This window comes from Carassius gibelio, chromosome B8, assembly GCF_023724105.1.
Source record: "Carassius gibelio isolate Cgi1373 ecotype wild population from Czech Republic chromosome B8, carGib1.2-hapl.c, whole genome shotgun sequence".
NCBI classification, from domain to species: domain Eukaryota; kingdom Metazoa; phylum Chordata; class Actinopteri; order Cypriniformes; family Cyprinidae; genus Carassius; species Carassius gibelio.
In genome coordinates this window covers 22,846,834-22,863,597 of record NC_068403.1, presented here as the reverse complement: position 1 = coordinate 22,863,597, position 16,764 = coordinate 22,846,834, and the positions used below count along the sequence as shown (strand labels likewise).

At 36.3% G+C, this 16,764-nt stretch overlaps 2 protein-coding genes and 1 non-coding gene across 3 annotated transcripts; 1 reads left to right on the top strand and 2 right to left on the bottom strand.

Moving 5' to 3' along the window:
• Positions 1 to 1,848: 1,848 nt before the first annotated feature.
• Positions 1,849 to 1,921, bottom strand: trnaa-agc (transfer RNA alanine (anticodon AGC)). The gene has a single exon. It is a non-coding gene; the product is annotated as a tRNA-Ala (tRNA).
• Positions 1,922 to 3,987: 2,066 nt separating this feature from the next.
• Positions 3,988 to 6,889, top strand: LOC127963283 (protein MAK16 homolog). Its single transcript, XM_052563108.1, has 10 exons — positions 3,988 to 4,205; positions 4,430 to 4,479; positions 4,578 to 4,687; positions 4,787 to 4,851; positions 4,940 to 5,091; positions 5,561 to 5,615; positions 5,795 to 5,869; positions 5,956 to 6,051; positions 6,217 to 6,282; positions 6,378 to 6,889. The coding sequence occupies exons 1-10, from the start codon at positions 4,191 to 4,193 to the stop codon at positions 6,594 to 6,596; spliced, it is 903 nt and encodes a 300-aa protein (XP_052419068.1). The 5' UTR covers positions 3,988 to 4,190; the 3' UTR covers positions 6,597 to 6,889.
• A 1,437-nt stretch (positions 6,890 to 8,326) lies between these two features.
• On the bottom strand, positions 8,327 to 16,721 carry LOC127963281 (chromaffin granule amine transporter). Its single transcript, XM_052563106.1, has 16 exons — positions 16,604 to 16,721; positions 14,485 to 14,614; positions 13,518 to 13,842; positions 13,361 to 13,419; positions 12,463 to 12,546; positions 11,839 to 11,931; positions 11,609 to 11,698; positions 11,464 to 11,507; positions 11,288 to 11,348; positions 10,965 to 11,060; positions 10,761 to 10,839; positions 10,620 to 10,671; positions 9,986 to 10,049; positions 9,563 to 9,682; positions 9,237 to 9,370; positions 8,327 to 9,145 (listed from the first exon to the last, which is right to left on the bottom strand). The coding sequence occupies exons 2-16, from the start codon at positions 14,597 to 14,599 to the stop codon at positions 9,038 to 9,040; spliced, it is 1,524 nt and encodes a 507-aa protein (XP_052419066.1). The 5' UTR covers positions 14,600 to 14,614; positions 16,604 to 16,721; the 3' UTR covers positions 8,327 to 9,037.
• Between the last annotated feature and the right edge of the window lie 43 nt (positions 16,722 to 16,764).

The following is a 16,764-nucleotide window of genomic DNA, read 5'->3' as shown; positions in this document are numbered from 1 at the left end:
TTTGTCCTACTGTACATATGTCTGTCAACAACAATAAACCAATTACTAAAATTGCAAGATATAATGCAAATGAAAAATTATGATCGAATTGTAAAAAACTTATTTTAATATACATATTTGTGGTACAGTTTATAAAATTTTTCTCTGAGAAACGCCTTTCTGATATTTCTCTACTATTTTCCGCCGCAGCATTGGGGGAATTAGTGATCCTCTGCCCATCTTGACTTCTGAGAGACACTGCCAATCTGAGAGAGGCTCTTTTTTACCCAATCATGTTGCCAATTGACCTAATAAGTTGCAAATTGGTCCTCCAGCTGTTCCTTATATGTACATTTAACTTTTCCGGCCTCTTATTTCTACCTGTCCCAACTTTTTTGGAATGTGTAGCGCTCGTGAAATCCAAAATGAGCCAATGTGCCAAGGCATGACATTTCAAAGTGTTTCACTTTCAACATTTGATATGTTATCTATATTCTACTGTGAATAAAATATAGGTTAATGAGATTAATAAATTATTCCATACCTTTTTTACTCATAATTTGTACAGTTGCCCAACTTTTTTAGAATCGGGTTTGTACTGTATTCTAATCACTTCTGGCATAGTTTATGCTGAAAGGGTGAACATGTTAAGCTTTGGTAAAGCAAGTTAGCAAACTCATACAAAGAAAATTTTACAGTTGAAAAATCATTTACTTGTTCACCTAAGTCATTGAAATTCCCACCACTGAGGAGACAAAAAAAACTGTTGCCCTGAAGTCACTAAAGGGAATGGCCTGTTCTTAAATGGGTGGATTCCCCAATAAGACCGGGTGGACAACCATTCAAGGGACATGGACAAACTCTTCATTTTTATTATATATAATAATTGTTTATATATCTATATATTGTTTTAATCTCTTAAACAAAATATTATTAGGAGAACAACATTTTTACATTTTATGATTTGACAATATTTTAATATCATTCAAATTTAATGACCAGTGTATGGGACATATAACATAACATGCATAACTTACACAAAACAAAACAAAAAACTCTAGAAAATGTATCTAAAGAGCAAAGTAATGCTTTTGTTATGAATATTAAAACTTAAATATTACACACCCAGACCAAGATTTCATGGCAAATGAATTATTTATGTACAGGACACCAAAAAGCACCCTACAGTGATACTGACCCATTTTCAGCTTTCAAAACAATTGCATTGGAAATATGATTCAACAAGATGGGATCAAGTTTAGTGAACAGTGACATTTTTACAGACATTGGTACTACCTTGTCACATAAAGGGTTATGCAGCCACAAATTAAAAAATCCCAGCATGCCCTTCTCATGAGTGTGATACATACTTGTTTACTTTGCCTTATATCACACACAAGTACTCTTTTTATTCCATATGGAGAAACTCACTTCCCTTATATATGACTATATGCATTCATTTTTTTAAAGCTGTAGCTTGAATAGAGATAGATCTGCAAACACAATCAAATTGGGTTTTAATATGTGATGCTTGACCACCTAAAAAAATATTTACATATGGATAACATTAAAACTAATCGCGTTTGACTAATGACTCAATGGTGCTCTCTGCTGGTAGGAATTAGTAAAATTAGTACTGATTGTTGGCAGTTTAACCAGTCATACATACAGTAGATCAGTGTGAGTAAACAATAATAAAAAGCTTTAAATTTACTCATTTTAATGTTCGTCGAGTATCTACGATGTTATATTTTTGAAAATTTAATATTGATAATCAAGCTTTTATATATTTTTTAGAATATATATTTTAGTGAGACTATTTCCTTTTCATATTTTCCAATATCTCCTTACTCGCTGTTTGAAAAGTTTTGGAGGATGCGGGCATCGATCCCGCTACCTCTCGCATGCTAAGCGAGCGCTCTACCATCTGAGCTAATCCCCCTACGCACAGTGCGTACTGCACTACGTAATTTACTACGTACTACGTATTTATGTTGCATATTGAATACACGTTTATTCTTTCCACTAAGTACATACTTAAATTAACCTTTAGCTTTTAATTCAAGATTTCCTTACATCAATAATAAAACCGTGTAGATCAGTAGACCAAAATATGGCAAAGATGGCCAAAAACTGTAAAAGACGCATTGAGGAGTCCATGAAAGAGGGATTATCAGACTTAAATACTGCGTGATAAAAAGTCCAAACAGTGTGACGAGACTAGTAGTATAAGTGCATCATATTGTATAATGTGTAATTTGGTATGTATCCTTCTAGTTTACCAGAAGGGGTTAATGGAACACAAGTCTGGTACATGCCACTGATCTATATATATTATAGATATTATATTATAGATCGGTGGTACATGCACTGAAAACGGTGAATAACGAACAGAATAAAAAGTAAAAGTGAAAAGTAACGTGTGACGTTAGCTAAGTATGGTGTCCCATATTAGGAATTTGTGCTCTGCGTTATTTAGGAAAAAAATCATCAAGTTTGCACGAAACCCACAAAACCTTTGGGTTATAAGTACAACTCTCTCAGCATAAGGCTATGACCGAAATTTGACGTTAATGCAAATTTGCAAACATATGTCCAAGAAGATTATTTCTCTCATTTTGGAAATGCATGGCTGACTGCTGCCCTCCAGTGGCAGCTAATAATCTAGCAGTATCAACGCTTAACGAAATGGCAATCAAATTCCCTTAACAAAGCTTAATTTATTAATATATTTTGTACCTTGTTCACAAACCACATTCGTGCCTAAGAAAATATTTTTATTTTAAATAAATGCTCTACTTTTTAACCTTTTATTCATCAAAGAATCCTGAAAAAAATATCACAGGTTCCAAAAAAATATTAAATAGCAAAGCAGTTTCCAGCACTGATAATAAATCAGCATATTAGACTGATTTCTGAAGATCATTTGATACTGAAGAAGTAATGATGCTGAAAACAGAGCTTTGATCACAAGAATTAATTCGATTTTGATGTATATTTAAATACAAAACTTTTAAATTATTAAAGTATTAAAATGGTCCCGTTCTACATCGCCACCACCACAAGTTTTCTCAGTCCTCCTGAAGTGTTCACGGCCATTGGAGGAAAAGGCACAGCAGACACAAAATCTGAATATACCTTCACTTCAAATCTTTTATTGTTTTACACTAAAGTTTATATAGGATAAAATAAGGGTGGCACGATCTTTTCAACCAATAGGATATAGATTAAATATGTGTTGAGTATAAGCCAAAACAACATTATGTCTGAGGTAAGCATACATTTAGCAAATGCTGGACATATAAGGAATAATATGGACACGGAACATTTCAACTTTCAGTAAAGGACATACTGAACTCAGCAACCTGGGCCCAAAAGGATCCCCCATCATCACTCTTCACCGATTCAACTCTATGTATCATCTGCGCATGCGGGTATACATTGAGGTAATGAGGTAAAGAGACATAAGACTAGAGAATCGAGAGAGAGAGACAGAGAGAGAGAGAGAGAGAGAGAGAGAGAGAGAGAGAGAGAGAGCACAGGCGAGAGGAGGAAGAAAAACAAGGAGACAGAAAGGGAGGGCACCCAACCTTAAAAGGAAACATCTGTGGAAAGGAGCGAGTAAGAAGAGAGGAGGGATTGCAAAGAGGCAAACTCACAATAATAATATCTGACAGAGATCATGATATAATCTAAAAAAAACAACAACGCTATTTTAGACCATAACAATATTTAACAATATTATTTTTTCCCTGTATTTTTTCCAAAATGCAAAAATAAATGCAAAAAAATAAATGCAGCCTTGATTCAAACTCACATTGAGACCTAAAATACTTCTAATAATAAAGATGTTATTGAAAAGACCTATTTACCGTTAAATCGAGCTAGAGACGGGAGCACTGATCTGTATTATATTATAGATCAGTGGACGGGAGTCATAGATGCGGGGCGGGGTTTTCGCGAAGGGGGCGTGGTTTTCACAAGAACCGAATACCGCAACACCGGTCTCGCGAGTTTGCTGTTCTCGCGAGGAGCAGTCGGGTCGCTTGTCGTGTTATTAATATGGCTGCCTCCTGAAACCTCCATGCGGTATTTATTTGATCACAAAAACTTAACTGGGCTATCATAAATATTTGTTAGCTGATTCCATTGTATCACTTTAGCGCCGGAATTTATGTATTTACATACGACTGTCCAAAGAAGCTGCCAAAATGCAACATGACGACGTAAGTAACGTTGAAGCGGTTTCAGAAAAGCTCAACGTATAAATCTTTATTGACAAGAAATACATTAAATGTGATCTGGAATGAACAGGACGCGACTGAATTAATAATAACCGAATATCTTAACAGATGATAAAATACTGGTAACGTTAGCTGTGAACGTTCAGATTATTTAATGGTCTTCAAGTTTGAACTTTCATATTTCCAACATCATTTGTCTTTTAAAGGTTATATGGGACCTTATCGGCAATAAGAGTTTTTGTTCCTACAAAGTAAAGTAAGTAGTACTACATCATTATAAACTAACGGTGTGTTTTTTTGTAACTCATGTTGACGAACATGACATCTAAAACTGGTTTCTTGTCGTTGTTACAGAACGAAAACTCAGCAGTTCTGTCGAAATGAATACAACATCACAGGCCTGTGCAATCGCAGTTCATGTCCTCTCGCCAACAGCCAGTATGCGACTGTGAGAGAAGAGAAAGGTAAAAACACCCATCCATAAAGCAGATGCGAACTCCGGTTTCCAAACAGTGTCTCCGTATATACATTTTTTGATCATCACGATTGTTGTGTTTCCTAAGGCCTGTGTTATCTCTACATGAAAGTTATTGAGAGAGCAGCATTCCCTGCTCGCATGTGGGAGAAGGTGAGGAAACCAAAGCGAGCAAAACACCTTCATCATTTGATGTCTGTCACATTGAAATGTTGAATAACTCTCGCTTTAACTATTTCAGGTTAAACTGGATAGAAACTACGCGAAGGCTTTGGAGCAAATCGATGAAAACCTGATCTACTGGCCGAGGTTCATCAGACACAAGTGCAAACAGCGGCTGACGAAGATCACGCAATATCTCATTCGGATCCGCAAACTCACCCTCAAACGACAGTCAGTCTCTCTCTCACTTGCTTTCGTTGTGGTTCTGTGCTTTAGTGAACAACACCGCATTGCACCAGTTCTGTGTCTGATTCCATGAGGTCTTTATCTCGCGTCAAACTACTTCAACTTAAAACATTTCATTCACATCTTTAATATGTAAGTGGCCTTGGAATAAGAGCTTACCAAGGCTGCATTTGTTTGATTAAAAAAAAAGTACAGTGATATTGTGAATTATTATTATTACAATTTAATATAACCTTTTTCTATTGAATATATTTTAAAATGTAATTTATTCCTGTGATCAAAGCTGTATTTTCAGCATCATTACTCCAGTCTCCAGTGTTACATGATCTTTCTAATATGCCTATTTGCTGCTACTCTGATACATTTTTATTGTCAGGATCATTTGAACAGCATTTACACAAATATGGCTTGCTGTATATAATGTCTTAAGTGATGCCTGTGTTTTATTTTACAGGAGAAAATTGGTTCCACTTAGTAGAAAGGTAGAGAGACGAGAAAAGAGGAGAGAGGTGGGTGATGAACTGATCATACGTGAAGTCCTGAATATATCCCAGTCTTTGTGTTATTATTTTGTTTGAGCGTTTACATGTTTTTTTTTAACCCATTCTTTAACAAAAAAACATTCTTTGCATCAAATGTGGAGTTCAATGTGTGCTGCATTTTACTAATTTTTTCTTCTTCCCAACAGGAAAAAGCTCTTATTGCTGCTCAGCTGGAAAATGCCATAGAAAAAGAACTGCTAGACCGTCTAAAACAAGGAACGGTAAGTGCATCTTTGGCGCACATTTTTCCTGCTTTTGTGCCTGATTAGTGATTTGCATTTAAAGTCCCCCTCCCCTTTTCGTTTAGTATGGAGACATATACAACTTCCCTATCCACGCCTTTGATAAAGCAATGGAAAAACAGGAAGAGGAGACTGAATCAGAGGAAGAGGAAGATGAAGAGGTATTTACTATTTTTTTCTCAATGCTGCATTTATTTTTGTAACAAATACAGTAATATTATGAAATTATACAATTTAAATCAAACAACTTCATGAGAACTTGTTCATACTTTTAGATGGGATTAATATCAATAATATACTTATGTGATCTTGTTTCTGTCTTTCAGGAGTCTGGGACGAGAGAATTTGTTGCTGATGATGAGTTTGAAGAGAGTGATCTCAGTGATTTTGAGGTAATATTCTACAGTTAAATTCCATAAAATAAAATTAAAGACATGGTTAATCTCTCAAAGAGTGTCATCATTTCAACCCTGGTCATGTTTTACAGGATATGAACAACCTAAAGGGCAGCAGTGACGAAGAAGAGGATGCTGAAGAGGAATCCAGTGAGGAAGAAGAGTCTGAGGAAGAGTTAGAGGAAGAGAAGACCAAGGCCAAATCGAAAGGAAAGGCTCCACTCAAAGGCCCAATCAGGAAAAAACGGGTCTATGTAGAGATAGAATATGAACAAGAGACAGAACCAGCTCAGAAAAGCAAGGCCACATGAAGACTGAACTGCTGATCACACCGGAGGAACTCTTCTCGCTGTGTGTGGAACATTTCCAATTCATGAAACCTTGATTGTTGGTATAACACCTCTATTGACTAACAGTGTACACTGGGGTGTGTGTGTGTTTGTACACTCCTGTCCAAATCTCCAATGTGGGATTGTTTGTACATGGACCTGTCTCATCTATACTTGTGCTGTTGCAAGCATAAGTGTTTTTTAAAATGTTCCATTGTGTACATTTGGGTCAACTTTGACCCATGTTCATATAATAAACTTTATTTGAAATGGCATGCATGAATATTAAGTAGTGTCTGTTATTTTATTAGTGGCTGGTGTTCTGAAGTTAAAAACAACTTTTATATTATGCTTGAATGCATTGATCCCTTGGATCATCTTTTACATCTCATGCACCCAACTGCAACTGCTCTGCACATCCCTAGAAAACATTTATTTAGAAGACATTTATTCAAGCCTTAAAAAGGAATGAAATTAGTAGCTGTCATGATCTATTTTATTTCTAGAAGTAGTTCTTATGTTTGACAGCACTTGTATGAGTTAATGTTGCGAAATTGAATTGAACAAACATTTTCTGGTGAGCAGTACTTTGTTTTCTGTGCGATAATCATCTGATATCAGCAGAGATGGAGGAAACACCTTCTCCACATACTCTGTTAAACGGGGTCATTCATTCAACCTGAACCAGCATCCAGGAGAACGCATGCTCCATTGCCTGGTGATGCTTCCAGCGCTCCCTGAACACATGAAAGGACAGGTTTGAGTGCATTTAATACCATACTCTTATGTGCTCCCATGATGTCATTTAAAGAAGAACAGCAGATCTTCAGAGGTGCACTCTTTAAATTCGATCATTGACATGATGGCAAGAAAATGAACAGGATTTCAAACAGCCTTTTTTTATTAACAGAGTAGAATAATCATGGTTGATCGTAAGATGTGCAACAAACGAAAGAAAATCAAACTGGACACAAGAGCCGCTGTTACTTCTTGCCCAGCTGGTTAATGACAACAAATATATAATCAAAGGAACATTTGGAGTTGGGATAACATCATCAATATCATCAGATATTTATAAAATGTTTATATTCTGAGCCAGATTGAAATAAACAGCAAATTTAAGATAGTTTGTGTTTGATCTCAGTGACTTAGGAGTCCTCTTCACTACTAATGTTTCACAGATTTAGGAGCTAGTCTTATAGCCGTATGCTTCCAGGTTCACCCTCAAATTAATGATAAAAGAAACCTGGTTCTAAAAATTACACTCACAAAACTTATAATAGGAAAACGTATAATAGGAACTGACCCTCTAGTTTAGTTAGTTTTGCAGAGCCAATTTAATTAAAATATACTTTTTGTAAAGCTGAGAGAAGCCAGTGTGAAGTGATATTAAGTTTCGTTTACAGGTAAATACAAATTATAACACATTTCAGAAACGCCACTCTGTTTTAATTTTCCATTTGTGATACAACACCCAATAGGTGCAGGTATTATGAAGAATGAACACTTCTGAAATTTTCTTTCGGTAAGCTGATTGTATGTCAGACATAGATTGTTAATAAATTGCTTCATCCCATCTCATGCTAAGCTAACATGTTTGTGCACTTACTGTAATGTATTCGGCAGTAAACTTCAACCATATTTCAAAAATGACAATATTATTGACTAATATTATTTATTATTATGAAATTACACATCAAAATGCTCTCACATCCTACAGAAGTGGGTCACATTTACACACATTTATACATTTTCATTTATTTGTAAATAACATGTGTCCAAAGACATTACAATCAGTTTGCACTTATGTTCATTTATTGCGTATAACTGGACATTTGGTGTTAAATTCATGAAATAGCATATAGTTGGTAGTTACTGTTCATGTCAGTATTTACAGTATGTTAATGAGGGACACAAAACTGACCTGTTTTGTATAATGACAGAGAAGAACCAGTTATTAAGTTATCTATGGTTTCAAATTTGTTGTCGAACTTGAAGCTATATCGGTTCCCTTTGTCCGTAACTTCCCACTCTTTTACCCTGGAAATCACTACATCATTAAATTCAATAACATTCGATGCATATCCAAATGTAATTAACGTAGGCACAAAAGAAGTTGGCATCCCACTCACAATGGATTTTCTCTTCATCACTGATGCACAATCACCTTCACATGCAGATCACGATGAAAACAATCAAATCAAGTTGACAAATCAGGCCTGTTTATTTCATGGAGTGACAAGAGACAGGACAAACAACATTTTACAAGCGTACAAAAGCAATATTCACTTCGCACTAACCATTTATAACACTTAAATGTGATCTTAGTGAAGGATAGAGAAAGTTGCTATATTAATCACTTTAAAGGTTTTGAATCAGGGCTGCAGGTCCTGGTTATTTGTTCCTTTATAAGTGTGTTTGCATCACTCTTCAGTGTCCTCCTCACTGTCATCACTCAGAGGGAATTCCCTGTACCCGCGCTGTGTATTGTAGCTCTTCACATGCATTGGACACTCCTGATTTATAATAGCCTTGAGGAAAAAAAGTGTCAGGTGTCATCACAAAGCATTTGTAAACGTATTGATCAGACACACATATATGTGTCACATTTGTGTTTCTCACCATCTTCTCCTCCCGAGCAGCAGGATTTTTGAGGAAGAAGCAAAGGGGGGCATACAGGATGTTGATGATGCCAATGATCACCATGAGATTGGGGAAGCCTATGGCTCTTACTATGGCCCCTCCAGTCGATGGACCTGCAGTAGAAGCGAACGCACCGAGAAAATAGAGTCAGTTTGGCTCCTGGAGCTCTCAGGGTGAGCAAACACCAGGTTTTGACCTGAAAATGGATCTAATAGATCTAATTTGTGACAAAATAGGAATTAATTGTGCAAAACATGTCTAATAGTAAAAATGTATTGTAATACAACTGCATTAAGGGCAGTTACCAACAGCAAATCCCATGCAGAGTGCAACGTCAGCAATAGCATACACACTTCCGTAGACAGACACATGGCGAATATCCACTAGGTAACCCATTATAGCCATCATAGATGAATCAACCATTCCTACAAGCACAAATAATTAGTTGCACATTTCATACAATCTGTTAGAGTTATGTGTTTAAAATGTCTAGCATAGTTTACTGCAAAATGGCAATTCTGTCTTTGTTTACTCTTTTATTTTTCTGCTGAACACAACAGATATATATACAGTATAAAGGCAATGGGGGTCTAAAAAATAAAAACTGAGAGACATTTGAAAATACAGATATGGAAACAGCATCAGGGTGTCTAAACAATGAAATAATTATCATTTTGTGGGAACTTTCCCCTTAAATATTACATGAAAAATAAATTAATAATAGTCACCAACAGCAAATCCCAACCCTCCATTGGGACCAATAAGCCCATAGATGTCTTTGGCAAAGGGGACCTACAACAAATTCACATAATGTTACAATCACCCCAGTCCTTTAATATATAATATATAGTTTGGGGTCAAAAGATGTATTACTATTTTTGAAATAAGTCTCTTGTGCTCACCAAGACTGGATGAAAAATACAGTAAAAACTGTTTTCTACTTGAATATATTTGAACATTTAATTTATTTCTGTGATGCAATGCTGAATTTTCAGCATCATTACTCCAGTCTCACATGATCCTTCAGAAATCATTCTAGTATGCTGATTTGGTGCATTTCTCATTAAAATATTTTTTATAACATTTTTGTGGAAACCATAATTCATGGTCAGGAATGGATACTTTGATGAATGGAAAGTTCAAAAGAATAGCATTTATCTGAAATATAAATCTTTTATAACATTACAAGTGTCTTTACTGTCACTTTTGATCAATTTAATGCATCCTTGACGAATAAAATTAATTGATCTAATAAAAAAAAAACACTTACTGACTTTTTAAGCACAGTATATTTGTTTTGTACATAGTTCGAGCATGCATGTGCAAATTGTAATGAAATGTGATTTAAAATGTGATACTCACACAGAGCAGACTGATGCCGACTAGAAGCATGCCGATCATGGAACACAACCACCTACATCAGACAAGCATTTCTAAATGATTCAGCTCTTCACATTTGCTTTTCAGTTGATTTATTTTGGGACATGCGAGAAAATGTATTACCTTCCCATTTTATTGGCCAGTACTCCAAACAGATTGGTCCCAATGAGGTAAGAAACACTGGCTGGTAGGAAAGCCATACCTGCAATACCAGTAACCATGATTAGAGGAAAACAAACATGAATTAAATCAAATGACCTGTAAATAAGCAGGAAGTAAATTTGTTTCAATCACATTTTAATGACTTGGAATAATAGCGTTTCTTACCAAGCTGCCATTTTGGCGAGCACATTGTTTGCATCATCCAGATGGGAAGAGTGGGCTCTAAAATAGCCACCCCCATGTTTGCAAAGCACAGCGACCCTGTAATTATACACAGGAACCATAATCTTCCTCATCATTCACTCAGCACAGCTCCTCACCCGCTTCATTCACAAATCGTTTTAGCTGTTCGCATCCAAACATTCGGCCGTGATTATATGAAGGCATACGTGTAATTACAGACACTGCTACTAAACCTTCTCGACAACTTTTCAAACTGTGGGCAGGATTTGAGGATGTATTTGATTCTATTTGATTTCCACACTCACCTGCACTAATGAGTATGTAGGGATCCCTCAGCAGGGTGAGTAATGGTGTTCCTTCCACGCTCTGAACAGAAGACACATGACAATCACTCCCGCTTCTCACAGTAACACTAATGCACACATTCCTTATCTCTTATCAACTTTTAAAACTCACAGCAACTACTGAATGAGCCACTCACCCCTGGAGATATTTTTGAGGGCTGAAGGATGCAGAGCTGGAGGGCTGGTGTTGAAATTGGAAGTTGAAAAAACAGTTGGATAAATAATGAGATGTAACTCAATGAATTTAAAAGGGAAGACTTATGAGTTTTACTATTATCTTACCTCCATCAAACACAGCCAAGAAGGCAAGGACCAGAAAGGGAGAACTTTTACCAACAAACTCATACATGACACTGCCAAAAGGCGCTCCAACTGAAAACAGTACATTTTGCACTGTTGGTTAATTTCATTTAGGTATTGCTAGTGATTTCCAGTTGTTGATGTTTACAATGTTAACTTAAATTGTAACATGAAGCACATAAGAGGACAAATCTTGTACTGTATTAACGTACTGAGCACTCCCATGGCAAGTCCTCCCAATGCGATTCCCATGGCAAATCCTCTCTCTTTGTCATCTGTGTGCACACTTGCTAACATTCCCAGACCTACACAACCACACAGTCGTTTTTATCATATATACACTACAGCTAAAACAGCTAGATTTTTCAAGAGAAATGAATACCTTTATGCATTAAACTGATCAAAAGCGACAGTAAAGACATTCATAATGTTACGAAAATGCTGACCCTTTGAACATTTTATTGGTCTAACAATCCTGAAAAAGGTATCAGCTTCCACCAAAATATTAAGTAGCACAACTGTTTTCCAATAATCAGAAATGTTTTTGAGCAGTAAATCAGCATGTTAGAATGATTTCTGAAGGATCATGTGACTCTGAAGACTGGAGTAATGATGCTGAAAATACAGCTTTGCATCAAATTAGATGTTCAAATATATTAAGACATTTTTTTTTTTAAATGGTAGTCCTATTTATATTTCTCACTATTCCTGTTTTTAACTGTATGTTTGATCAAGTGAGAGACTTCCTTCAAAATGATTTTAACAATGGCATTTCAATCATATGCATCCAATATTTGGTTCATCATATCAAGCACGCTAAATCACAGATATTATACCTGCCACAGTGGAAAAGGATGATCCAATTCCCTGCAGTGAGCGGGCGAAAAACAGCAGCGCGTATGTCCCTGAGAAGGCAAACACTGCAGAGAACGCATTCAAAGTCAGAGTCCACCTCATTTCACTTGTAGTTTGCACTAGTCATATAAAGTGAAGGCATTTAAAACACTTCAACAAGCATAAATATATTGAATATGTCTCACTCAGAGCACAGTAGTGTATTTAAACAAATTTATGAGCAATAATCTCATATTGTTGCTCCATTGTAGTTAAGACCCTACACAATGATATTCATATTTGAAAGTCAATGTTTGAACATATATTGTTGACGATTAGCATGATAAACACCAAGTCACCATTTGATTTCCCTGTTGGAAAAATAAAACGGCTATACCGATTAGGTTTGTTTTAAAGCATGGCAGCTGGTTTGAGCTGGTTATTAGCTGGTCCTGAGCAGGAGCTAACCATGACCAGCTTAAACCAGTTCAAACCAGCTGCCATGCTTTAAACAAACCTAACCAGCATTTGCTGTTTTTTTTTTTTTTTTTTTTTTTTTTTTTTGACAGGGTTCAATGTAAAATCTGGGTCCTCAAGAAAAAGAGCTGATAACCAACATCCTGTTCTCATTCAAATTCATGTCCTCCTCAATTTCATTCTATGTTTAGCAGAATTGAATTAAGAATTAGAGTAAATGATGATGTAATTTTCATTTTTCAGTGAACTATCCCATTAACCCATGCTCACAATAACATCAGTAACATGCATTTAGAAAATGGAGTGCATGACTTTCCATTTCATGTAGAGATTAATAGTCCTAATAAAGTAAATAACACACAATATAAAACAATTCATAGTTATTAAATAGTACTATGACTTACATCATATAACATGACTTACTTATTGTGGAGACAAACATGATGACAAACCCAGCAAACATCGGTATGTGATATCCAATCCTGTAAAACAGGCACATCATATAGCCATCTATTGTCGTGCTACTTACTTCAGCTAAGTAACAGTCATTTTAGATGATCTGCTCGAAGCGTTTATGTACCTGTTAGTCAGAGGGCCCACAAATGGGTTGACCATGAGCTGCACCAGGGCTTTGGAGGCAAACAGCAGCCCAACCCTCAAATTCTCCTCCTCCAAAAACTCACTGTCCTCTTTACACCTGTGTCGCTCGGCAGAGCTGCCATTGAGCCCTGAACTCCCATTAGCCCCGGAGGAGATGGTGAGGCTGGCAGTGCTGATGGCGTAGGTGCTGTTGTCGTACAGAGAGATGATGGAGGTGTAGGTGGGCTGAGCCTCAGGGGGGCCGGCAGACGGGGGCTCTTGTGTCTGGTGCTCTGTGGCATACAGGAAGGTTGGGATGATGGGAACTGGAGAGAATGAGAGGTGTGACGTGAGGATGGGAAGAGGAAGAGTCGGTACCTGTGTTTGTGTTTGCAAATAACCCTTCCCCTCCACCTGCTGTGGACTGTATGAGACAGAGGTCAGGGCAGATGCAAGCAGATAAATGTCATAATGAGAGAAGAGTCACTTGTCCAGCATAATGCTCAACCTTTCTTAGTTTATATATAATGTTTTTGCAGAAAATACAGAATGTTCTCAAAATGTGATGCAGATTGGCTAAATGTATGTGAACATCTTATTGTAATCAACAAATATGGCTATAGATCAGCTTTACATACACTCACTGTCCACTTGATTAATGACAACTGTTCATTAATTCAAATATCTAATAAACCAATCATATGGCAGCAGCTCAGTGCTTTTAGGCATGTAGACATGGTTGAGACGATCTGGTTGTTGAGATAACCTGAGCATCAGAACAGGAAAGAAAGTGGATTTAAGTGACTTTGAACGTGGATGGTTGTTGGTACCAGGCGGGACCATCTAGTGAGATTTCAGTGCGCAACCATATCTACGATTTACAGAGAATGTCTAAATAGCAGCAAATCCCTGCAACCATATTGTTAGTGGAAAACCTTATTATTTGTTTAGGATGGCTGTGTACTTACCCACAACTGTTAGCAGCATGTTATCCAGCAGCAGGGCCACACACACAACGACAAGCACCAGACGAGGAGAGCCCCTGCTCTCTCTGATCCAGTCCATAGGGTTCAGCATAGCCATGATCCACCTCTGTCACTGGACACACAGGCATGGGTCAGATTATCACAGTATGTATTTGTTAAGTATTATACACTTAGATTCGATGATCTCATATTAATTGAGAGACTAAATGGAATATTTGTTGATTAAAACAGGTAAAACATGTCTAAAGTCCCCACTGCCACATGCATGATCCTTCAGAAATCATATGCTGATTCGCTGCTTAATAAATGTTTATTATTATTATTAGCAATGTTGAAAACAGTTGTACTTAATATTTTTGTGGAAACCATGATACATATCTCATACATTGCATAATAATTGAAGTCACGTAAATTCATCTTTATTCATATACTTTAGAGCTTGATACAATATAGAGAGTTTCAAAGTATTGTAGCTTCATAGTATTTAACAGGAAAATAACAATCAATGATGCAAACTTAAAAAAATTGGATTTTGGATTCTATGGACTCTATGGCATCCTGTCACAGAGTATAACTGACGGCCTAAATCTTAGAAGATCTACAAATTTGATGCATATTTTTATAATAATAATAACAATTTAAAAACTATTTTAACCTGCTTTAAATGTTGTTGTTTTTTACTCAAATTTGTCACAGATGGAACAGTTACTATAGACTGCATTTATAGTGTTTGTTTAGATGTGAGATCCTCAGTTGCTAGTTTGAGATTAGGTTGTTAACTTATGTACACAAGCCTGGCACCTAGAAGCAGCATCTTTTCCAAAATCTGGTCAGAAATTACCCAAAGAAAATAGACGTCTAAACAGATGCACGCACATTACAAGTTTACTTTACCTATTATTTTAAAACATGTTTGAATTGGACTGCAACATGTGCATATTAAGACCTGGAAATACTTGATTCTTCCACAGAAAACAATATAAACAATGGTGTTTTCCATATGCTATTTTGATAGGGTTCATTTGAAAAGGGCTGGTCAATAGGTGATAAGCATCTTGCAGATTTATCTAAACCCAATGATGTATTATGAATTACAAAATTACATTATGGTGACATTATACATTTCAAAATATGTTTGATCAGAGATTGCCTAAAAAGTTTCAGAACTGAATTGACATCCAACTAATATCCAGGAGGGGCCCAAAATGTACAACAGTACTCAGGCCCCTATGCAGTCTTCTAGGATGTGATAAAGGGCTTGAGGACAGGTTTGTTCTAGATGAGCTCTTTGCTTCAGGGCAGGAATTATGTGCTGTGTTATTGAGTTTCAACGGTATGATTACATCAGCTTTAGGCCACATGAGGAACAGACTCGGTGTTTCAGAACCCCTACTTTATGTTTGACTGTCAATGATTTAACATTTTAGTTTGTGAAAAAAGAGAAGCATTTGGTGTTTTTGATTTGAATTTCTTATAAACAGCTCAAAGATAATGTACTTCCGTCATATGCTGTGAAAATTTTGCAATTGCTAAAATTGTATTGATTTACACTTCTCAAAAGCTTGGGGTCTGATGTATACATTTTATTTTATTTTAAGAAATGCAATATTATTATTCAGCAAGGGTGCATTAATTGATCAAAAAGGGGAGTAAAGTCTTTATAATTGTTGAAAATTATTGAGAGCACAACTGTTTTCAACAATGATAGGAGTAATATATGATTTTTGAAGGATCATGTGACACTGAAGACTGGAGTAATGATGCTGAAAATCACTTAACCTGCCAACATCATCATTTTGTGTTCCCAAACTTTCTTAAAGAGAGGGTTTTGTTAACCGTGTGGTTAAACCTGTACCCATTAAAATATTAGTATTTTGGACACTACTAATCATGTATTTTGAAACACGGCTCCATAATATTTAATAATGAAACAAGAAAAATCATCATAAAACACAACTGTCTGACCTCATGAAACAATATGCAGTCCTTAATCATTCTCTCGATTGAGACATTGTATGAAAGTGGTTAATGAATTAAATGATTGCCTTTTAAGTATATTATATGTAAATGAAATAAACAACATTTTTAAATGTCGTCTTACCTTAGGTGCATTCTCTTCTTCAGTGCAGGAGTGTTTGTCCAGTGCAGGTGTGTGTGATGCAGGGGTCACTTGTTGAACTGAATGATGCTGGAGGTGTCTGTGTCCACCGCCACCTGCATGTGATCTGTTGAGGGGTTTTTGGAGGAAATATGAAGACATGA